General features: G+C 41.0%; 2 protein-coding genes across 2 annotated transcripts in view; one reads left to right on the top strand and one right to left on the bottom strand.

The window, feature by feature from the left end:
• The first annotated feature begins 591 nt into the window (after window positions 1-591).
• On the top strand, window positions 592-4,084 carry myl13 (myosin, light chain 13). Its single transcript, XM_026150466.2, has 5 exons — window positions 592-1,058; window positions 2,604-2,631; window positions 3,050-3,199; window positions 3,380-3,553; window positions 3,648-4,084. The coding sequence occupies exons 1-5, from the start codon at window positions 951-953 to the stop codon at window positions 3,752-3,754; spliced, it is 567 nt and encodes a 188-aa protein (XP_026006251.1). The 5' UTR covers window positions 592-950; the 3' UTR covers window positions 3,755-4,084.
• Window positions 4,085-7,242: 3,158 nt separating this feature from the next.
• The window catches only part of crhr2 (corticotropin releasing hormone receptor 2), a 42,894-nt gene continuing 30,402 nt past the window's right edge, over window positions 7,243-19,734 (bottom strand). The window contains exons 11-12 of the mRNA XM_026149967.2: window positions 19,466-19,507; window positions 7,243-9,868 (exon numbers count right to left, since the gene is read on the bottom strand). Coding sequence (XP_026005752.2) covers window positions 9,728-9,868; window positions 19,466-19,507 — 183 coding nt within the window. The 3' untranslated portion in view covers window positions 7,243-9,727. The remainder of the gene's footprint in view (window positions 9,869-19,465; window positions 19,508-19,734) is intronic.

Here is a 19,734-nt window from a genome sequence, read left to right as displayed (position 1 = left end):
GAATGTTAAAGCAGAAAGTAAACTCATCAGACCAGGCAACAATCTTCTATTGTTCAATTTATTTATTTTTTTACTAAAACTTGTGTAACTTTAGGCTAAAATTCCTGTTCTTAGCTGACAGGAGTGGCACTCAGTGTGGTCTTCTGCTTCTGTAGCAGAAGGGTTGGTTGCAATGAGTACTTATTTGAGTTACTGCTTATTTTCTCTTTTTTAAACCACTCTCTGTAAACTCCAGAGATGGTAGATCAACAGTTTCTGAAATACTGAGACCACTTCGTCAGGCAACAGAAGTCATGTTATATTCAAAATTACTGAAGTCAACGACCTTCCTCATTCTGCTCAGCAGGTCATCCTGATTATGTCTGTATGCTTAAAAGTACTGAGTCCCAGCAATATGACTGACTGATTAATTGAACTGATGTAGCTAACAAAGAGACCAGTGAGCGTATAAAAATATTGTAAAAAGCAAGCCGTCCATTCACAGATCCAGCGGAGACTTAATTATTCATGCTCATAAAGAGCATGTTCATGGATGCATTGTGGATTTGACATTTTAAAAGTTTGTAGATCTTTGTTAACACTTTCTTCTTTTTGAGTATTTTTGTACGACATCATTCTGTCACTAAAGCATTTTTCTCTGCATCTATAGAAGATTGTGCAAATAAGTCTGATCTACGCTCATATTTCATTAACAGAAGGAACCAGGCCCGGGGATCTCAGCTAATGTAGTTTTCCATCACTCCTGTCTTGATGATGTTATACACACAACAACCTTTGTCTTAAATAGAAGCACAAAGGCATATCCTTTTATAGTCCTCCCCTATTGTTGGCACTGTGGGGGTGGAGGTGACACCTGTGAACAGTGGATAAAGGGCCTCTAATCACCCATCTCTGACCGCAGTGTCCAGGATCACTCTGCTGTGTGTCAGTCCTCCCCTTTGTCTCTTCCAATGGCCCCTAAGAAGAAAGAAGAGCCAAAACCTGCCGCACCAGCTGCCCCCAAACCCCCAGAGCCTGAGCGCCCCAAGACCCCGGAGTTTGACCCAACATCAGTGACGGTAAAACATCAACAGATATTATTATTGTACGCACAGATTGTGGATCGGCTTCAGATAGAGGTTGTTGGTGAATTTAACCCCTTTTTTTATTCAATCATATTAGACAGATAAGGAGACTTCATTTCAAGAGTCCAATGCTGTTACCTATGCCTGTGTTTAAAGTGCATCAGAGACCCCATGTGACATTTACTTGGCAGTGCAAGACAAACAGGAGGGTAAAGATTTTTCAAGGCATTATGGTGATTCTTGTAATATTTTTTCTAACCTTCATAGCTTTACAGAATTTTTCATAAACTGCGCGCATCTTTGACAGTTATGGGGGAAAAAGTACGTAACACACTGTCAGGGCGAGGTTCAGAAGCAAACTACTTGATACGTCAGACATCATGGAAACATTGTCTTCTGCTGACTTGGCCCTTTCTCAATGGATAAATGTTTTCTTGGTTGAGCGAGCTGCCATGTTACAATGGACCGTGGTTAAATCCACAAAATATGATCTTCATTATGTCTGCAAATAGCAGACCACCCTCACCATTCCTCTGTGGGGAAAAAGGGGTGGAAAAACTGGGAGGAAGAAAAATACAGATAATTATAGCCATCTTCATCCATCTTTAAACATGCTTAGATACGTTTTTGGATAATATTTTTACAAAACCTCACAAAGGGTCTAGGGGTCTGTAGATGTAGCCTGACATGAGACAGAAACAGGGGCGTGCCCTGACAGTTCAAAATATGCTTGAAGTGCAAAACTTCAAAAGTTGTTGTGGTTACTGAGGCCAAAGCTATTTTTAGATTTAAAATAACAGATTTTAATGGAGCACAAAGCTGATTGTAGAAACGAGCTGTACAGCTGGTTTAACATTCAGTTCTCTTTCTACTATATATTCTACCACCTGAGTGTCAAACATGTGCAGTTTCCCAGGAAAAGCAAAGATACTGTGCAGGACCCTCAAGCACCCAGGTCTCTGGTAGAGGACCCGAGCTTGAAGGATAAAGACCGCCCTGCCCTCTCTCTCTCACACAAACACAAAAATTAAAAAATTAAAAAATGAGATGAAACAGATGGGTTCCCCTTCAAGGTTTTGTTCTGCTTGTTCTGCTGAACAAATAGAAGAATAATTAGAAGCATATATAAATCGCTGGATCTCAGGTTTTCTAACTCTAAATGGTGTTTAACAGATTTTATGTACTTTACACTCTTTATATCTAATAATGCTGCTTGTGTGCATATGCACATGACATTATGGCCTTGTTACTTCCCCGTGGAGCTGACAGCACCAAAGATTCCACGTTACATCTAAAAATAAACTCAAATGACGCCGACACTGGTAGACAGTATACATCTAGTAAGAAGGGGGTTTTAGCCTCAAGGTCACAAGTAAACAATGCACTTTGATCAGAACAGATGATGGCTGTAACTCGACCTGCTAAAATGGCTTGCTGTAGGAGGGTCATCAAGTTCACCGTCTTAAATGAATTCACTGTGTTTGCGGTCCCAAATGATCAGCATCCCTCAGTCGCTTTGTTTTCTATGTCTTTTTGCAGCTGGAATTTACTCCTGAACAACTTGAGGGTAAGGCTCAGGCGGCTGTTACAGTTGTCTTCTGGGCTGCATGGTTTGTGAGTTATTTATAGAGTGAATAAATTGTTTGTGTGATCATGCCACCCATAAGTGTGTGAGAAATGTTCAGCAGCAGCTGGTGATACACTAGAGCCAGCATATGCTATTATATTAAAATAAACATCCATCTGTGTCAGTCGCTTTGAAAAGGCTTTAAGATGCATGTCAGTCTAGGTAGAGAGGAACATCTGAGGGTTTGACTCCTTCATTAGCGGTGGGCTCTTTTATGTGAGGCGTGCAATTATGCTGTTGATCGTTACACAAACAGAGAGCATGTGATGCCTTTTCTCAAAGACTTTGCATGTTCTCTTAGATTACAATAACAAGATGAGAAATCAAAAGGAATAATGCGCTTTCTTTTCATTCACAGACTTCAAAGATGCTTTCCAGCTGTTTGACAGGACCCCAACCAGTGAGATGAAAATCACTTATGCCCAGTGTGGTGACCTAATAAGAGCTTTGGGCCAGAATCCCACAAATACAGAGATAATGTACGTGCTTGGAAAGCCCAAAGCTGAAGGTTAGTAATGAGACAAGTGTGCAAACTGAGTCATTGCTGTTGTTAAGCGTTGGAGCTGGATGTAGTTCAAGAATCTGTACAATCTCGGACTAAATAAAGTTCACCACTACAAAGGAATTCCGTCTTTCTTTCTTTCTTTTTTTTGTGCTTTATTTGTTACACTTTCATTATTTTCTGCAGATATGAATACCAAGATGCTGGACTTTGACCAGTTTCTACCCATCCACCAACACATCTGCAAAGCCAAGGACCGTGGAACATTTGAGGACTTTGTAGAGGGCCTCCGGGTGTTTGACAAGGAGGGGAACGGCACGGTCATGGGTGCAGAACTCAGACACGTTTTGGCAACACTGGGTGAGTTAATTAACAACTTTAATTCATGAATCTGTCATCATAAGGAAATGTACTGAACTGACTGCTTTCCTGTGTTCTTCCTTGGGGATCATAGGTGAGAAGATGAGGGAGGACGAGGTGGAGCAGCTAATGCAAAACCAAGAGGATGCTAATGGGTGCATAAATTATGAAGCTTTTGTTAAGTACATTATGGCATCTTAAGAGGGGCCGATGTTTCTTTCAGCCTCATTGTCATTCTGGTGCTACATCGCAGTACATAATGAAATCAATATGAGTGAGTAATGAGTTTGTCTCTCCTTCATTGTGAATTCTTGACCGCAAAAGATTTCTGTACATCTCATCTTGTATATTTTTCATTTCCATGCATCTTGGATTGATCTACAGCATAATTCATCAATATTTCAATGTTTTATTTTTTTTTCTAAGGTCCCTGATGTTAATGCTGTGCGCACACTGCACATTGCCCCTGTTTATTTTGTAGAGCATGGTAAATAAAAACACTCATTGTGGCTGTACTCGATTTTTCAAAAACGAACGCAGAAATGTGTGTTATTGTCTGCGCCTTTCACATAAGGCAGTTCATTTTGCTTCAGATTGAGTCATAATATATAATATAGTGCATTAAGAAGCAAATCAGAGACTCCATGGTTTAGTAGTTAGCACATTAGCCAAATCTAAAAGCTCACTGGTTTCAGGAAAAAAAAATGCTGATTAAAAAATGTGGAACCATCCACTGTGGTGACCCCTCATGAATAAAAGAAGCTATACTAACAGACAAATCAATAGAGTGTCCTGTTTGTTATTCTTAAGATAGCAACAGGACAACAATTAAAATAGGAAACTATATAAAATCTCTGTAGTTTGCTGTAAATGAGCATATATTTGATTCAATTACTTCTTCTAAAAATGTTATACCTAAATTTCGTTTCTCAAAATGTATTTTATTTTGTCAAAGTCCCCAAGAGAAAAGCATCTTTAGAGTAAAAAAATAAATACTGACATTTAAAGTCTGTATTAAACCTAATATAGGGCAGCAGCACTTACTACAGTGTCAATCACAGGAAATTTTGAAAAAATAGTACTTTCCCTAATCAGCCAACAGAGGGAGCTGTTGCTCAAAAAATGTCTCACTTGCGGTAAATGTGGGGATTCTGTAAACACTGACGAATGAAAAACAACATGCCATTCTTCACCTCCAGCCCTGCTACAAATATACAAATGAGGAACATTAAGGTGCCACAGCCTATCCATCCTGCTAGTCCCACATTACGGAAAGTCATTTAAATTCTGGTTGGCATTTTATCCAATGGCAGGGTTAGTTTCATAATGCTCGTTAATCAGCGTGTAAACCCACGCCTCTAGTAAGACCCATAATGAGCCACTTTACCATAACTGATAAAATGTTCGCTGTTTGTGAGCATTGTTATGTAGTACTGCTTAAATACTATTTTGGTGGTAAAGTTCATACAAGCTTAACGACATCAACCCTGTACAAGGATCTTCCTTTTATTTCCCCAAGAGGAACAAAAGCGCTCAGATTTCTGAACAATATCGTCATTGTCATGTTGTAGATTAGGTTGAACAGGTGCTCTATGGACCTACGCAATAATAAGTAAAATATTCAGCGCCGTTGCTTTATGCCTGCACCATTCAATTAAATGAATCACAATCTTAGACATTATTTATACTTGTGGGGTTTCGCTAGTTGTGAATGAGTTGAAAAGGACCCACTTACTACATTCGTTTGTTACCTGAGGCCTGAGGCTACAAATACAAACATGCTACGCCTACATTATTTTCCTGATATTGCTGAAAAACAAACAACATATTTCAACATAAGTCTGAAATCTGAATATAAAATAGAAATTTCTTTGATTTTTCGCTTGTATCTTGACATTACAGTAAAGACTATCCCATTTTGGGATTAACTCATTTCGAAACAAGTTCACCGTGGCATTATCCTTCACCTTAAATAGCTTTTCAAGCACTTCTTTTTCACTGCTCTGCTGACCTTCATCATAATCTTTTTCAGTCTGCTTTCCTCATCCAGCCGCTTCAGGCTATATAGTATATTTACCTATTATGTGTTCACAGCCAATTTTCCACCAGACGGCTAGACTGGCACCAGTTTATAGTTGCTGGGACATATTGACTGTATGGTTTAAGTAATGCAGTAAACTGGCAGCATCATATTGGAATAATTTCCACATTAATTCCGTTTAATAACAAAACTCCTGGAAGAAAACAGTTTATATATTTTAATGCCATTCACCCTTAAGGTTTACCCTTAAGGAAAAATCAAGTATTCATGTTTAAAAAGTCCTGGTTTACTTTGAATTGCCTGTTACCTGTGTAATTGTAAGCATGGTGCTTCTCCAGAGAAGAAAAAAAGAAAGAGATGCTTATTCTGTTGTGTCAAATTCGTTTTTAAGATCAAGAGTTTTAAAGCCAGAGAGCATAATTTACATTAAACCCCTTGCTAACTGAGTTGACTCAATGCTGATTAGGCCCATCATCACAAAGTAACATTAAAGCAGAGCTATAAATCCGGTGTGGCTGAAGACATTAATGTGCTGGCACAGTGGTTCTGACTCATTTCAAGTCAACCAGTAAGAACTGTTTTGCCAGTGGTGAAGATGTGAGCAACTGCCAGTGGGAGTAGCTTCCCTTTACGGCTTATTGACAGAGAGCTTTAATTTCTTTTGTAATGTTTTCAGTTTCCAGGTGCTGTTGGTTATTTTTAAGCAACAAAACTACTTGGTAAGGCTTAGAATAATATTAGGGATTGGATTAAAATATATCCTCTCGCTACAATGTCGAGAATTTCTCTGCCAGAAAACCTTGAAGGCAAATACCACCAAAAACATTGTTTTCTTAGCCCCACCAGGCTGGTAAATGTGTTTTTAAGGTTTACTCCACCCTCTATGTGCACATGTGATGCACACCATCTTTTAGAAATTTGTAGTCTTGAAGTCTGAAGTTGAAAACGCAAACTTAATAAAGTTCCTTTACAGCCAGGCTGAAGGATGCTGCCTGTGGGAATTGCTATTAACTTACCTTTATGTATAAAATCAGCAGGGTGACCTTTGCAGGAGTTTTGGCTTAAAGCAGCAATAATTAAGTGATGGGAGATACTTCATTAAGCGAGGTCATTTATTAGTTTATCTGAGCTTAAGATATAAATATTATATTACAGATGGGTTTATTTTGAAATTCGAGGCTTAGTGGCAGCCTTTTGTTGTCATGCTGGTTATTTATTTTTAGTTGATGCAATGTGGAATGCAGTTTAATGCAGACACATGGGAGTTCAGGGCAAATAATCCATGATGCTGTGCAGATGTGCTGCACACGTCTGGCATGATACTGAACAATCTGATAGCATTGTCTATCTTTTGCAATGCTGGAAACCATTAGAAACATTAATTGTCACAATAAGGCTTGATTGGGCTACATCAGAGTCCCGGCCAATTGTTTGGGGATGTATAACTCAAATCCTGAGGGTTCTGGGGATAGGCTGTAGTTTCTGCTCCATTTCACTCCAGTCAAGCCTGGAGTGTATGAAACAGTGTCTAGCAAGTGCTCTCTGAGTGTGTCTTCCATTCTGTGAGTAAAAACTACAATTTCAGATCAGGAAATGCCAGTGAAGCAGCAGTCGTTCAGTCTATCAGAAAAATAAGTATGAGATTGGATCATTATAAAACTGCTGTATTTATTTTATAAAGTGCCTGGAGGTGAGGGAGATACACAGCAAATGAATCAGCTGAACAGATTCTATTAGTGCAATCTGTGACTTTTGTAAGATTTTCAAACTGTATGGACCCAATGCACTGAAATGCCCCCCTCCAAAATATATAGTGTGTTATATAATTAAAGTAAAGTAAAATTTTAATCAAAATCATTTTTTCACACATACAGTCCAAGTGTATACAAGTAACACAAAGATACATGATTTACAGAGACAACGGCTTCATTTTCACAAAACTTTTTTTTCTTTTGTTTATAAGGCAACCTGGGTTGTTCAACAAAGAGTTTTTATAAAATTATGTCTGACATCAAACAGCACTGAATACACATCATGTACAACAAACGATGTACAAAATAAACAAGATTTGGTCGACAAAGTCCAGTGGAAATAATAGAAATACATAGGCAGTTAAAAAGTCAGTATGTCAGTAAACATGGTTTCTCTCTTTGGTGAGTTCAAATAAAATATAGTTTTATTTATATTTTATTCACATTTGTTTAAAAAAAGTTTCTTTATGAAAATACGTCACAGTTGTAATGTAATGTGGTACACTTTGTATGTATGTAACATATTGAAGTCTTGGGAGGATGCGCAATGTCATGGCTAACTTATGACGCCCTTGATCAGAGTTATATATTAATGGGTAAATAATGAGAGGTGATCAGTATTTACCAGCTAACATCAAGCGTCATCAAGCAGCAACAGCAAAAATGAACTAAGATCAACAGAAACAGATGTTGTAATGTAGCAAAAGTTTACAAAATACTTTTTTTACATCAAGATGTGATTAAATATTTTGTGTTATATACACCATCTTCACATGGGTTCAGTTTTTGAAATAAATTCTGGATGTTTTATGTGACACTTTTAAATACAAACCCCGATATCAATGCAAATATAATCTGAAATAAATACATAAACGTAATAAATAAATAAAACATGGGAAGGTCATTCACTTTCTGTCCGAAGCTTGCAAAATCTTCTTAATGACCCCTCTGGAGTATCACAGTATTAAGCGTTATTGTTAAATCCACACAAAACACACATCAAACAGAAATGAGGGGTGCTGATTTTGCCACCCATCAAATGTCAGACAGTTTTTATTTAACAGATGTGTAGCTAATCTATCAACACAGAAGGGAATATGTGCATCAAAATGTAAGCTTGCTGTAATTGATCGATAAACCTTTTCATAACAAACGTTTCCTCCCTTATTATTATCTGTCCATACATGGCTGTTTAAATTACTATTGGGTGAGCAGCCTTAGGAGGTGTAAGAGCCGGGGTTACAGGCAAGCAGAAGGTTGATCTCACCAGAGCAAGGGTTTAGGAAAAGGATCGGTCCTCATATTGTCAAGCTCCTCTTCCTTTGACCCAGAAGCTTAGTATGTGACACTGATTATAAGGAAGCCACAAGGATTTCGTAAAGCCAAAAGAATTTAATCTGCTTCCACTGTGCCTGCATGACAAATCCATGCGCAGCACTTAACAGATTACATAAATGAGAATCACTTGGCTCCATAAAATAATGTATATATAATCATACCTTTCCTCGTCTGCAAGAGAACTCTAAGTTGGGAACGCTCATTTATCGCTCTCGGGGAGTTCAAACACATAATACGTTAAATTGCTCTTTATGTCAACACCTTCCTTGCACAGTAAAAAAAAAAAAAGCAACAAAAAAATAAGACCAAGTCTAACAAAAGGAAATAAAAATAGTTGTAAAATCAAATCCTCAGAACAAAGAGGGGAAAAAAGTATTTACCAATGTTTACAACAGTAAGAAAGATGTAAAAAAGAAAGAAGAAAAATGATTTTAAAAAAAGACACATTATAAAAGCTTCTTAACAATGGCTTGTTTGTATAAAATAGCCACATCTCACATTAACCAAAACATCATGTGTTGAGATTGTGTTTTAGTTTAAAAAAAGCAGTTGATGACTGTACGTTAAATTGTTTTCACTTCAGAGTGTTATGACTCATTTTTTATTATTTTGTTTTTACTCTGTGCTGTTTTCTGTTTTCTTCCTTACCAAAAAGCTTCTTTCTGTCAAATTAAGCTGCTGATAAAGAGCAGGTAATTCAAAGAGCAGTTTAGCATTTTTATCATAATAGATACAAATGGCAGTTTTGGCAACATATGAATGCGTCATGGTCAGTCAAATTTCAAGTACTCATAACCAGTAACAACACTAAAATTATAGGGTCAAACCTGATGTAATGTGACCATTGAACCATTTCGTTGTTTCGAAAAAACCCAGCCCGTCTACGTCCCGAACGGTACCTTATAACGAGAACTTCATGTCATTTTTGTGCAGTTAAAATGAACTTTTGTCACCAGGCAAAATAAATCGCATGACTCCTTAGTCATACCGGACAAACAGCGACCTTGCTGGAGGAATCAGTATGGAGATTGTGTGTTTCTGTGGTCACACGGCTGTGGTCTGTTTGATGCTGTGGAAGCTGATCCTGGTCGGAGAGGTCGGGATAGACATGGCTCGTGCCACTCGAACTCGAAGAGCGTGGTTGTCCTGCCAGCGGTGCCACCGTTTTCTTACTGCTGAGCGAACCTACAACGATAACAAGATATATAGAGAATAAAATAATATTACAATAAACTTCAAATTATTTTTTAAGATATTATACAACATTTTGGGAAGTCATTTTAATTGTTTAATGTAAAGATAGAGCCATGTGAATAAATAATTGTTTTAGAAGATTCTGTGCAGTCCTGTGAAACTCCATTATTCAGTTCAGCTTGTAGAAAGCACCTTTAGCGCTCCTTAACTTGAAGTATTGTTTTCTGTATGACTTCCAGTCTCTGGAAGAACCCACACTTCTTTACAACACTTCAGTTCATTGAGGTTTGTAGGCATTTGTTTATGCACAGCTCTCTTAAGGTCCTGCTCCATCATTTCAGTCACGTTTAGGTCTTGACTTTGGCATTATAACACTTTGACTCTTTTCTTTTTCAGATTCTGTTATAGATTTGCTGCTGATTTAGCTATTGGACAAATGGCTTCACATTTGAAAGAGTACTTTGGTATACAGAGGAGTTTGTGGTCGACTCAGTGACCGCAAGGTACCCAGGTCCTGTAACAGCAAAAAACAGCCGAAATCATCAGCCCTCCAACACGGTGCTGACAGTTGGTCTCAGGTGTTTGTGCTGATTTGCTGTGTTTGGGTTCCTCCACACATGGTACTGTGCTTTATGGCGAAACATCCCTACTTTGGCCTCACATGTCCAAAGGACATTGTTCCAGACGTTTTGTGGTTTGTTCAGTTGCAACTTTGCAAACCTAAGCGTTCCTGCCATGTGATTTTGGAGATGCTTTCTCCTGACAACCCTTTTAAACAAACCGTGCTTGCTCGTTTTTCTTCTAATTATACTTTCATGAACTTTAACACTTAACATGCTAACTAAATCCTGTAGAGTCTGCGATGTGGTTCTTGGATTTTTTGCTGTTTCTGTCACCAAAGAGGTTGTCACACTTGTTGATGAGCAGCTGATCGAGTGCATTTGATTAGCAGCACCTGGCTGCTACTTACAATACCTACTGCATTCCTGTGGAAGCAGTAAGGGTGTGCTAAGTTTTTAACAAGATTATAATGAGTCCTGTTAAAACTCTGATTTTCTCATGACTGTAAATGTATGACTTTAACGGTAGACTATGAGACCGTAAACACATTAACTAATTAACTAACTAATGAAAAATAATATTCAGGTAAAAATGTTATATTAAAAAAATATAACTTTTTTGCCAATAATTTAAAGGGCTCTGTTCCCACAATGTGTGTCTTTATGTATAAATTAAACCCCATTATTATACTGATTTAATTTCTGTTTCCTCTCGATTACGATCAAACGTGACATAATCGTTATACTCCCCGTCTGTTGTCCTTTTGTCTCGATTTATAGGTTTTTCTTTTATTAAAAATTTCTGAATGTGATTCTTAATAAAAGTCACCTTCACAACCTTCCACCATGATCTGGCGTTATATTTTAAAATCAAATAAATGGTGATTTCAGCATATTTGGCCACAAAACCTAATTTCTGTCTCTGCTGCTCATCCACCTCCCCGTGTCCGTATTCAGTCCTTTGAATCCAAGTCAGGTACAAAGTTTTCCACACTCACATTAATTTTAATGACTGCAGTCAATGTTTTTTGATGCAGGTCCTGCCACTTGCTAGGACTTGACATCTTCTTAACACTTTTAGGCAGTTATTTGGGCACTTATTTTAAAGACCCCATTTAAAAGAATGGGAATTTCAATGGTCCCCCAGAACATAAAAATTGCATGCATCAAATCATTGAGTGAAACTGCTTAAAAGGCCTGGCAACTTTGCCCTGGAAAAAAAAGGTTTCTTTCTCAGAAGTTATACGTCTACTTCACTTGTGAAGAGTTACACAGCATTTTGGCTTCACTATCGGCTCAATCAAGAGTCCCAACACAATCCTCCTGACTCATTCCACCAGACCACTGAAGAAAAGCCAGTTTAATTAATATGGGTACAGTAAACTAAGAAAAACAACACTACGCATATTTATGTCTATCCCCAAAATGTTGAAACTTGACTGTGCACTTGTAACAACATGACTTACTAATTTGTTTCATGGTTTGGCTGCAAAAATTTCTGGCACAACTTCACCTACTTCCAAGGTGCATGGAGAGGATGAAAGAATTCACAATGCAGGAACTCCAGCAACACTTGAGGGAAGATGTGGCCTGATGAAGGCCCTGATGAAGGCCACAAGCCGAAAAGTGTCAGTCAATTATTAAAGTTGTTCATCTTCCCTCAAGTGTTTCATGTTTTGGCTGCCAGAAAGCATCTGATTGATTCATTTGGGTTAAGAGCGGAAAATGCGGTCCCTCTCATTATGAAATCCTCCAACAGAGTTTTATTCAGGAATCTTTCTTTCCATCACAATGATGCATATGCCTCAGTGTTTCTGTTTGCTTTGATCAATTCAAGATCTTTGACTAAAGAGCCTCAACAATTCCAGATAACATCAATATTAATCCAAAAGTCTCAAAAAGCAAAATCCTTGCTACAAAATTACAACCACGTTACCTCAACTCAAGATAATCAACTCAATCAGTATACCTTTAAGTCAGGGGTGTCCAACTCCAGGCCTGAAGGGCCGGTGTCCAGCAGGTTTTAGATCTCACCCTGGGTCAAAACACCTGAATCAAATGATTAGTTCATTCCCAGGCCTCTGGAGAACTTCAAGACATGTTGAGGAGGTCATTTAGCCATTTAAATCTGCTGTGTTGGATCAAGGACACATCTAAAACCTGCAGGACATCGTCCCTTCAGGCCTGGAGTTGGACACCACTGACTTAAGTCAACGCTTCAAATTTCCTACTAAACATGCTAACACTATGCCTCACTATATAAATAAATGCATCCTTTAGACTTGAAGGACGTAATGTTTCATTTGATTTCAATGGCTTGCCGGTCTATAATTGACCCAGTATCTGAAACTGTCGTTGACCTAGTGTTTTGAGTTTGTTTGGCTTCATGAGGCATTTTGTTTTGCATTGTTTGCTCTTGTTCTTTCTTCATGGAGTATTTGTGATTATTATGTTCAGTTTGAGAGCCCTGGGGTTATTTCTTCGTACATCAAGTTTTGTTCCCTTTCGTGTCCCGTTTGTCTTGGTCTGTGTGCATCCTCCCCAGAATCTCCTGTGTTAGTTATTTGTGCCTCCCTGTGAAGTCTCTCTTGTCTCCCTGTTTATTCGCCTGTTTCCCAGTCATGTCTCTGTGTGTCTGACTGGTTGCTCTCACTCTCTTGCCCCCTGTCTGTGTCTACCTACTCGTCTCTTTCTCCTCCCTCTGTTCCCTGTATTCAGTCAGTCTGCGGCTCAGTGCATGTTTCTTGTTTTATTCTGACAGTCTCTTGTCCTGTGTGCATCTTGTTCAGTTTTGGTTCCCTTGTCTCGCAATGGCGTGTCCAGCGGGGTGGCCTGGGGGGGCACAGGCCACCCCCCCAACCAGACTGACCACCCCAGGTGCCACCCCAAAGGCAAAACAATAAAATTCAATCAAATATCAAATGTCCGATTATGTTTTCACGGTGAAGCTCAGATATCCGAGTGTAAGTGAATGCAGCATCGGCTTCTGCGCTATGTGCATCACGTTAGCAAAGGTAGGAGAGCCAAGCAGAAAGACGCACTGCAGGAAACAATTTTTCGGTGAAAGAAAATGAGGACAGAATAAATGTCCCGGTAAGTAATATTAAGTTTGTTGAGTTTAGTAAACTTCGGTGAAATTAGAATACCAAGGAAAAAATAACACTTAAAGAATTATTGCAGCCGTGGAATATTTCAGACAGTATGCTACAGAGGGGAGCTAACATAAGAGTTATGAGTTACAAGATGTAATCTAAGTCGTAACATTGCTGTATGGAGCTGCAGATTTGGTTGCAGGTTAACATAGCTGGACTGGCCATCGGGCTTATTTGACTTATTTTTTATTTTTTTTGTAACGGCATGAACAATGAGAGGTGGTGGATTGGCCAGATGCAGGTCGATGTGTAGAAATAACTCCGTTGTTTGGTGGTGGCTATGGCGGGGCTTCCACAGAGGCAACAGGTGGATGAGGGAAGGGGAGGCAGGAGGAGAGACCCGAAGCAGCCGCCAGTCCGAGTGTCAGGTGAACTGAACTTCAGGTAAGAAGTTATGACCTGCAGTCTATCTGGGTCAGATATGAACCAAGTTTAGGTGGAGTTTATTTTCGTTGTGCTGACTTTTTACTGTCAGTTGCAATAACTCATACTGCGTTCTAGCCAGCTTGGAGTTTTTATACAGCTGTTCGGTTGCTATGATGTTACTGATAGTGAACTTTATTTTATTCATAAGGTTAGTTAGTAGAGTTGCCAACGGCTCCTTAAAAAAATGGAATGGTCCCTCAATCAGAGAAAATATTACACGTTTCGTATTGAGCTGAGAAGAGACGCAGGTTGTCCCGAACTTCAGCTAGAATGGAAAAAGACACAAAGCTGGATTTATTCTGTCTTTACGCTGCACAGCTGCCTCTTCTCTCATCCTGCCTCTCCTGTTGCTACTTCAATCATGAAACTGATCAATGATCAGCTGATCGGCTTTTCTCTCTTGTTTATCGCCCACTTTGCGCCAGAAAGACGAAACCAGCAGATGTTGCGCTAAACAACAGCAGCACGTTTAAGCTTGATCGGCTGTTGTTAGAATTTATTTAATATTAATTTCTAGTATCAGCTGATGTTTGCTGGAGCCACAGCTGTAAAGCTGCTGGTCATGATGTCGGTTTGGATATCTGGTGAGAGGGAAACGTGAAGACCACCCACCAGGATCCTTTTTTATGTAGCTGACAGCTGGTAACTGTGCAGGGGCGGGTCTAGCAAAGTTTTGCCAGGGGGCCAGGTAGGGCATTAACAGGGAAAGGGGGCACAAAGAAATACTTTTCTTTCTTATTCTCATTTAAAATATCTAGCTTTTATTAAATAATTATCTAAACCAACAGAACGGGCAGAGAAAAAAAAATGCATATATCAATCACCTGGATCACCTGCTGAGAAAGAAAAAAGAAAGCAAGCAGAAGAGAACAAGAGTAATAGAATAAACAACATCACAATGATATATGGGAATATGACAGTAAATACTAAATGTTAAACATTATTGTCCAGCACATAAGATCAACAGAACACAGTGTGCTTTGAGGTAGGAGCCAAAAAGGTTGTAGTTTGTGGGTGTGATCACCCGTGTGTACACCTGTGAGCATGGACGCGCTTGTTTTTTGTTTTTTAAAAGGTTCCTTCATGTAATAATCTGCTAGAGGGTGTGGGGGGGCCACAGCCCCGTCCTCCAGGGCGTGAAGCAGGCGTGGAGGAGATCAAAACTCCAGACATCCAGAGGCCCCCAGAACACAAGAGACCAAGGAAGACCAACAGAGGGGCAGCTGCGCCACTGTCCCGGAAAGAGCTGAGGAGAGTCCCAGATGAGGGCTCACTCAGCAGCCGCGGAGCAGAAGCCAGGGGGGGTTGCAGTGACGCGCCCGTGAGCTCCGCCGGCAGCCAGCTGCGCCTGAGTGACCGAGCCCCAGGCCGAGAGGCCGGGGGCACCCCACCTCCGAAGTGGCCCGAGCGAGCCCCAGGCTCCAGGCCCCGATAAGCGGCCGCCAAGGAGTGAGCCGGTGTGTACCTGGACGCCCATCCCCGGACACAAAGAACCACCAACGCACCGATGTCTGAGGGGGTCCGCCACTGGCAGGGGAAGTGGTTGTAGGGGGAGATAGGCCTCCAAACCTTGGAGGGCCTGAGATGTCCCCAGAGAGGTGGCGCCTGACACCCAACCTGACATATAGACACAGACATACAGGCACACACAGATACAAACATCCATTCCCACCCTCATGCTCTCATATGCACTTACTCCACACTCAACCAACGTGGAGACAGACATAAAGAGACGTTGTACACGCGATCACACTCCCCAAGCGTACTCTACAAACCGGGTCTAGGTGCCCCCGCCCCTGGAGGGGGGAACTGCACCCAGACCCAGGTGGTGTTTCCCTTTTCCCTGCGGTGGGGGGAGGCAGATCGCCCCGACTCCGCAGCAGCAGGAAGGCTCCACACTCCAGACCGCAGTCGGACAGCCAACTCCTCCTAGCCCCCCCGCTCCAGCAGGTCGCAGAGAATGGGGGTGAGAGAAGACTCCAAACCTCCCTCCACCCGCTCATTGTAGTGTTGATGCATGTGTGTTCTAAGGTGCATTTAAAACCCAGGAGGGCATGGAGCTACCTGCCAGAGAGCAGCAGGTAAGCGCACGGTCCCTCCTGCTAGCCCTCAATGTCTACGTGTATTTAAAATTGAGAGGTGGGCAACGATGCCAGGGGTGGGGTGTACACCCTGATGGTACTTTGGACTCCGTGTATCGTGCCCACCCCCAAGATCCTATATGTATGTGTAATGAGAGTGTGAGTAATGTGAATGTCTAAGTTGTGGGATAAAATTGAGGCAGAGGCAGCCAGAAGGGGACAGAGGGGGGGGGGGGGGGGGGGGGGGTAGCCTCCTCTGCACCCTGGTGACATACCCCTACTCCAAGGCCCTGCATGTGTGGGTGGTTGTGGTGGAGCGGGAAGAGGGAGGCAGCTGGAGATGGGGAGGGAAGGAAGGGAGGGGCAAGTGACCCCTCCCTGGGGCCAGCTCCCCCGCTGACCCCAGTAGGCACCCCCATACTCCGCGACCCGCCAGGGAAAGGGGGCCCAGGCCCATCCAGACCGGGCCCAGTGCAGCAGCGCCGCCCGGCCCCACAGAGCCCGGGACAGTCCACCCAACCCCACCACAGAGAAAACTGCACCCACCCCACCATCCACTCATCTTCCAGACTACATAAGACAATAAACACCCAGGCTGAGATCTTCCTCCACCTCTCCTGTATCTCCCCCTCCTGCAGAGGGAGCTCCTGAGGAGAGGAAAGCTCCTGCAAGATGTGACAATCTCCCCCACCAGTTGAAGAGCCCCCCAGGTGGCTCGACGCACCGGCGGCACCCTGCTCCAGGGCTGGGCCCCCATGCACCCACCCGCCCACAACCCCGGCAACACACCAACCAGGACCCAAGCCCCCGAGGCCCGGTCCGGGTCCCAGCCCAGAGACGGAGCGCCCCCAGAACCTCACGCCCATCCCGGACCCACCCAGGGGCAGCCAGGCTACCAGGTCAGTAACCCACGTCCGTCAGCACAGACCCTCCCCTAGCCCCGCTGCACGCAGCCGCGAGGAAACAGTTACCTGAGAGCCAACAGAGTCCCTAACCGGACATGACCGCTACCCCGGGTTGAGCCCCCCAAGGAAGATGCCTCCAGGGAACCCCCCGACGCCCTAAGCCTGTCCCTACCCCCACACCAATCACAACAGTGAAGGCGGGACCAATGCCCGATTTTCTGTCCCAGTCCAGCCCTGCAGGTTATACTGGCAGTGTCACCATGCCAGCTGAATGTATTTCATCATCAGCCAGTGTTGTTCTTTATCAATATTACCAAAGTTTACCATAAGGCAGCATAGAAAGTTTTATTCAAATATTAGTCTTTTCAGTTGTTTCTCCACTTTTTTCCTGTTTCAAAATCAAACACCAGTTTGTGAGAAGATTATCTTCTTTTTTTAACAGGCAGAGAAAGTTTTACATTGGAACTGGCTAATTTGTCAATTGTTTGCTACAAATGTTCGTATTTTAATATTCAAAAATGTTTTTGCCCAAAACATATGTGCAGTATATGTCAGTAAAAATACTATGCAAATATTGCTGTCCTTGAATGCTGAGTAAACACTGACAAAGCACTGATTGTATCTCTTGTACTTTATCAACGCAGTATCTAAAAACTTTGCACCGTAGTGGTTAAAATCTCATTCTAATAAGAGTTAAAAGTGCATTTGGTTATTAGGTTTATAGGATTATTGAATTATGGTTAATGGTTGGTAGAATTTTTTTTTTAAACATTATCTGCCAATTAAATCTGCCACCCTTCTCCAAATCTGTGCCCCTACCTGGCCCCCCCAACAAAAATTTTCTAGACACGCCACTGTTGTCTCGTCAGTTAGATTATGTCCAGCCGTGTTTCCCAGGTATTTCCTCTCTGCCCTTAATCCTGGTGTGTATATGCCTGTGTCTCCTCCGGCCTCTTCTTGATCTCCCTCATTCCTCTGGCTGTATATTCTGGCTGTTTAGTTTCTTAGTGTCATTCCAGTTTTGTTTTGTTTAGTTTTTCAGTTAGCTTAGTTTCTGAATCCAGCAGTAAAGTGAGTTCAGCCCTGCATGTGTGTTCTGCGTTTTTGGGTCCTATTCCTGCCTGCCTCACACAGCGTTATGACAGAAAAAGGATGTTTTGACACAAATTCTTTCAATTAACACTTGTTCTGTGTCTAGATAACTGACAGTAGTAAACATAACACGGTTTGACTTTGACCACTGCAGAAGAAATTAATAATTGGATCCCCTGGTACTGGATATTTTTGTCTTATGAACCACGTCAGTAGCCAATTGAATCAATTTCAGTTTGAGTCCTGCAAATAGATCTATTAGTCTCTCATTAGTCTTGATTCTACTTGTGTTAAGCTCTATTTATGTCAGATGATATATAAACTATACTGACAATTCTCAGATCCCTGTCCGTCTTTCGGCAATAAAAAGCTGGATAGCTCCAAATTTCCTTCCAACTAATGAAGCCAAATCAGGGGTTATATTAAAGTGTCACACCCACCCTGACAGCTCACATAAAAAGGGAGCGTAAGTTTTGATGACATTTCTATATTTGTGGTATTTGTCATTTTGTATTTTGTTTTATATTAGTGGAGCATTTTGTAGCTGTGGTTTGAAAAGTGTTCTACATATTTATGCACTATTTCTTTTTCTAAAAATGATACTAAAGCCAGACAAAGACAGGAAGCCAGAATGTCCATATGGACAAAAACCAAAATCGGAAAACAACAAGCTGTGACAGAGCTGGGTGGTTTTTATGCACTATACTAGCAAAATCATATAATAAATAGCAATAGTTAAGTCAAGCCTCCTAATTTTTCATTTTTTAAATAAGGACCGCTTTACAGCAGTCGTTTGTAATGTGGCCTAAAGTCACACAATTGCTTTTTTCGTTTTGTTGTTTGCCACTCAGAGTCTTAAATTGCAATTAATATCTGTTCAAATAGTATGACTCAATTTCTTCACATCACGTCATTAAATTAACAAACTCTTTACCCCCGAGTTTCAATAATTTTAGGGATGAGAGCGCGCAGCAAGAGAGTCCTTCATTTTTTTTCTATCACAATTTATCACAATTTATGTGTAATCATAATGGCGTTAATGACTTTCAACCAGCTGGAGTTTTGGTAATTTGCTTTTATTTCAATCAGGCAAAAATGAGACAGCCTCATAAAAGTTTTCTATGCTGTTATTTCACTGACTGCACGGAAACTCTTTGGCATTTTCTTTTCTATTACAGCTACTTGATCCTCCCCCTGGTTGAACATAAAAATGTTAACTTGGAGGCAAGTTAGAAAAACAATATTAAAACGAATTAAGGCTATCAATTTATGGTTTTATTAAGCTTGTGTATCAAAGAAAAAAACCCAAAGACATTGACAGTAAAATTAACATCATAAATAACGGGCGTTTTGCTAAACTCCAGTGACTCACCTCTCCGTTTAGAAAGCAGTAAAACACTGACACAAAGAACCCCTGCAAAATAAGACACATTAGAATTAGAAGCAGAAAATGTGCCTGTATTATGTAATGGCACTGTAATTAGACGCAATCATTATAAAGAAAAGGCAAAACAAATTTCCAAAGCAAAATATAGAATTTTTAAAGCTCTACTCGAACCCCCCCTCCCCCTACTCAGCCCTACATTTAAGCACAGGAGATAAATAAATAAATAAATACATAATAGCCACAGAGCAGAAATC

This window comes from Astatotilapia calliptera, chromosome 18 (genome assembly GCF_964374335.1).
Source record: "Astatotilapia calliptera chromosome 18, fAstCal68.1, whole genome shotgun sequence".
NCBI classification, from domain to species: domain Eukaryota; kingdom Metazoa; phylum Chordata; class Actinopteri; order Cichliformes; family Cichlidae; genus Astatotilapia; species Astatotilapia calliptera.
The sequence above is the reverse complement of the archived record's forward strand: the minus strand, read 5'-3'. Positions and strand labels throughout refer to the sequence as shown.

Excerpts from the sequence above, each read along its gene's own strand:
- myl13 (XM_026150466.2), top strand. The coding sequence starts at position 951 with ATGGCCCCTAAGAAGAAAGAAGAGCCAAAACCTGCCGCACCAGCTGCC. Across the intron at positions 3,200-3,379 it reads TGGAAAGCCCAAAGCTGAAG|ATATGAATACCAAGATGCTG; the intron begins GTTAGTAATGAG and ends TATTTTCTGCAG. Across the intron at positions 3,554-3,647 it reads ACACGTTTTGGCAACACTGG|GTGAGAAGATGAGGGAGGAC; the intron begins GTGAGTTAATTA and ends TGGGGATCATAG.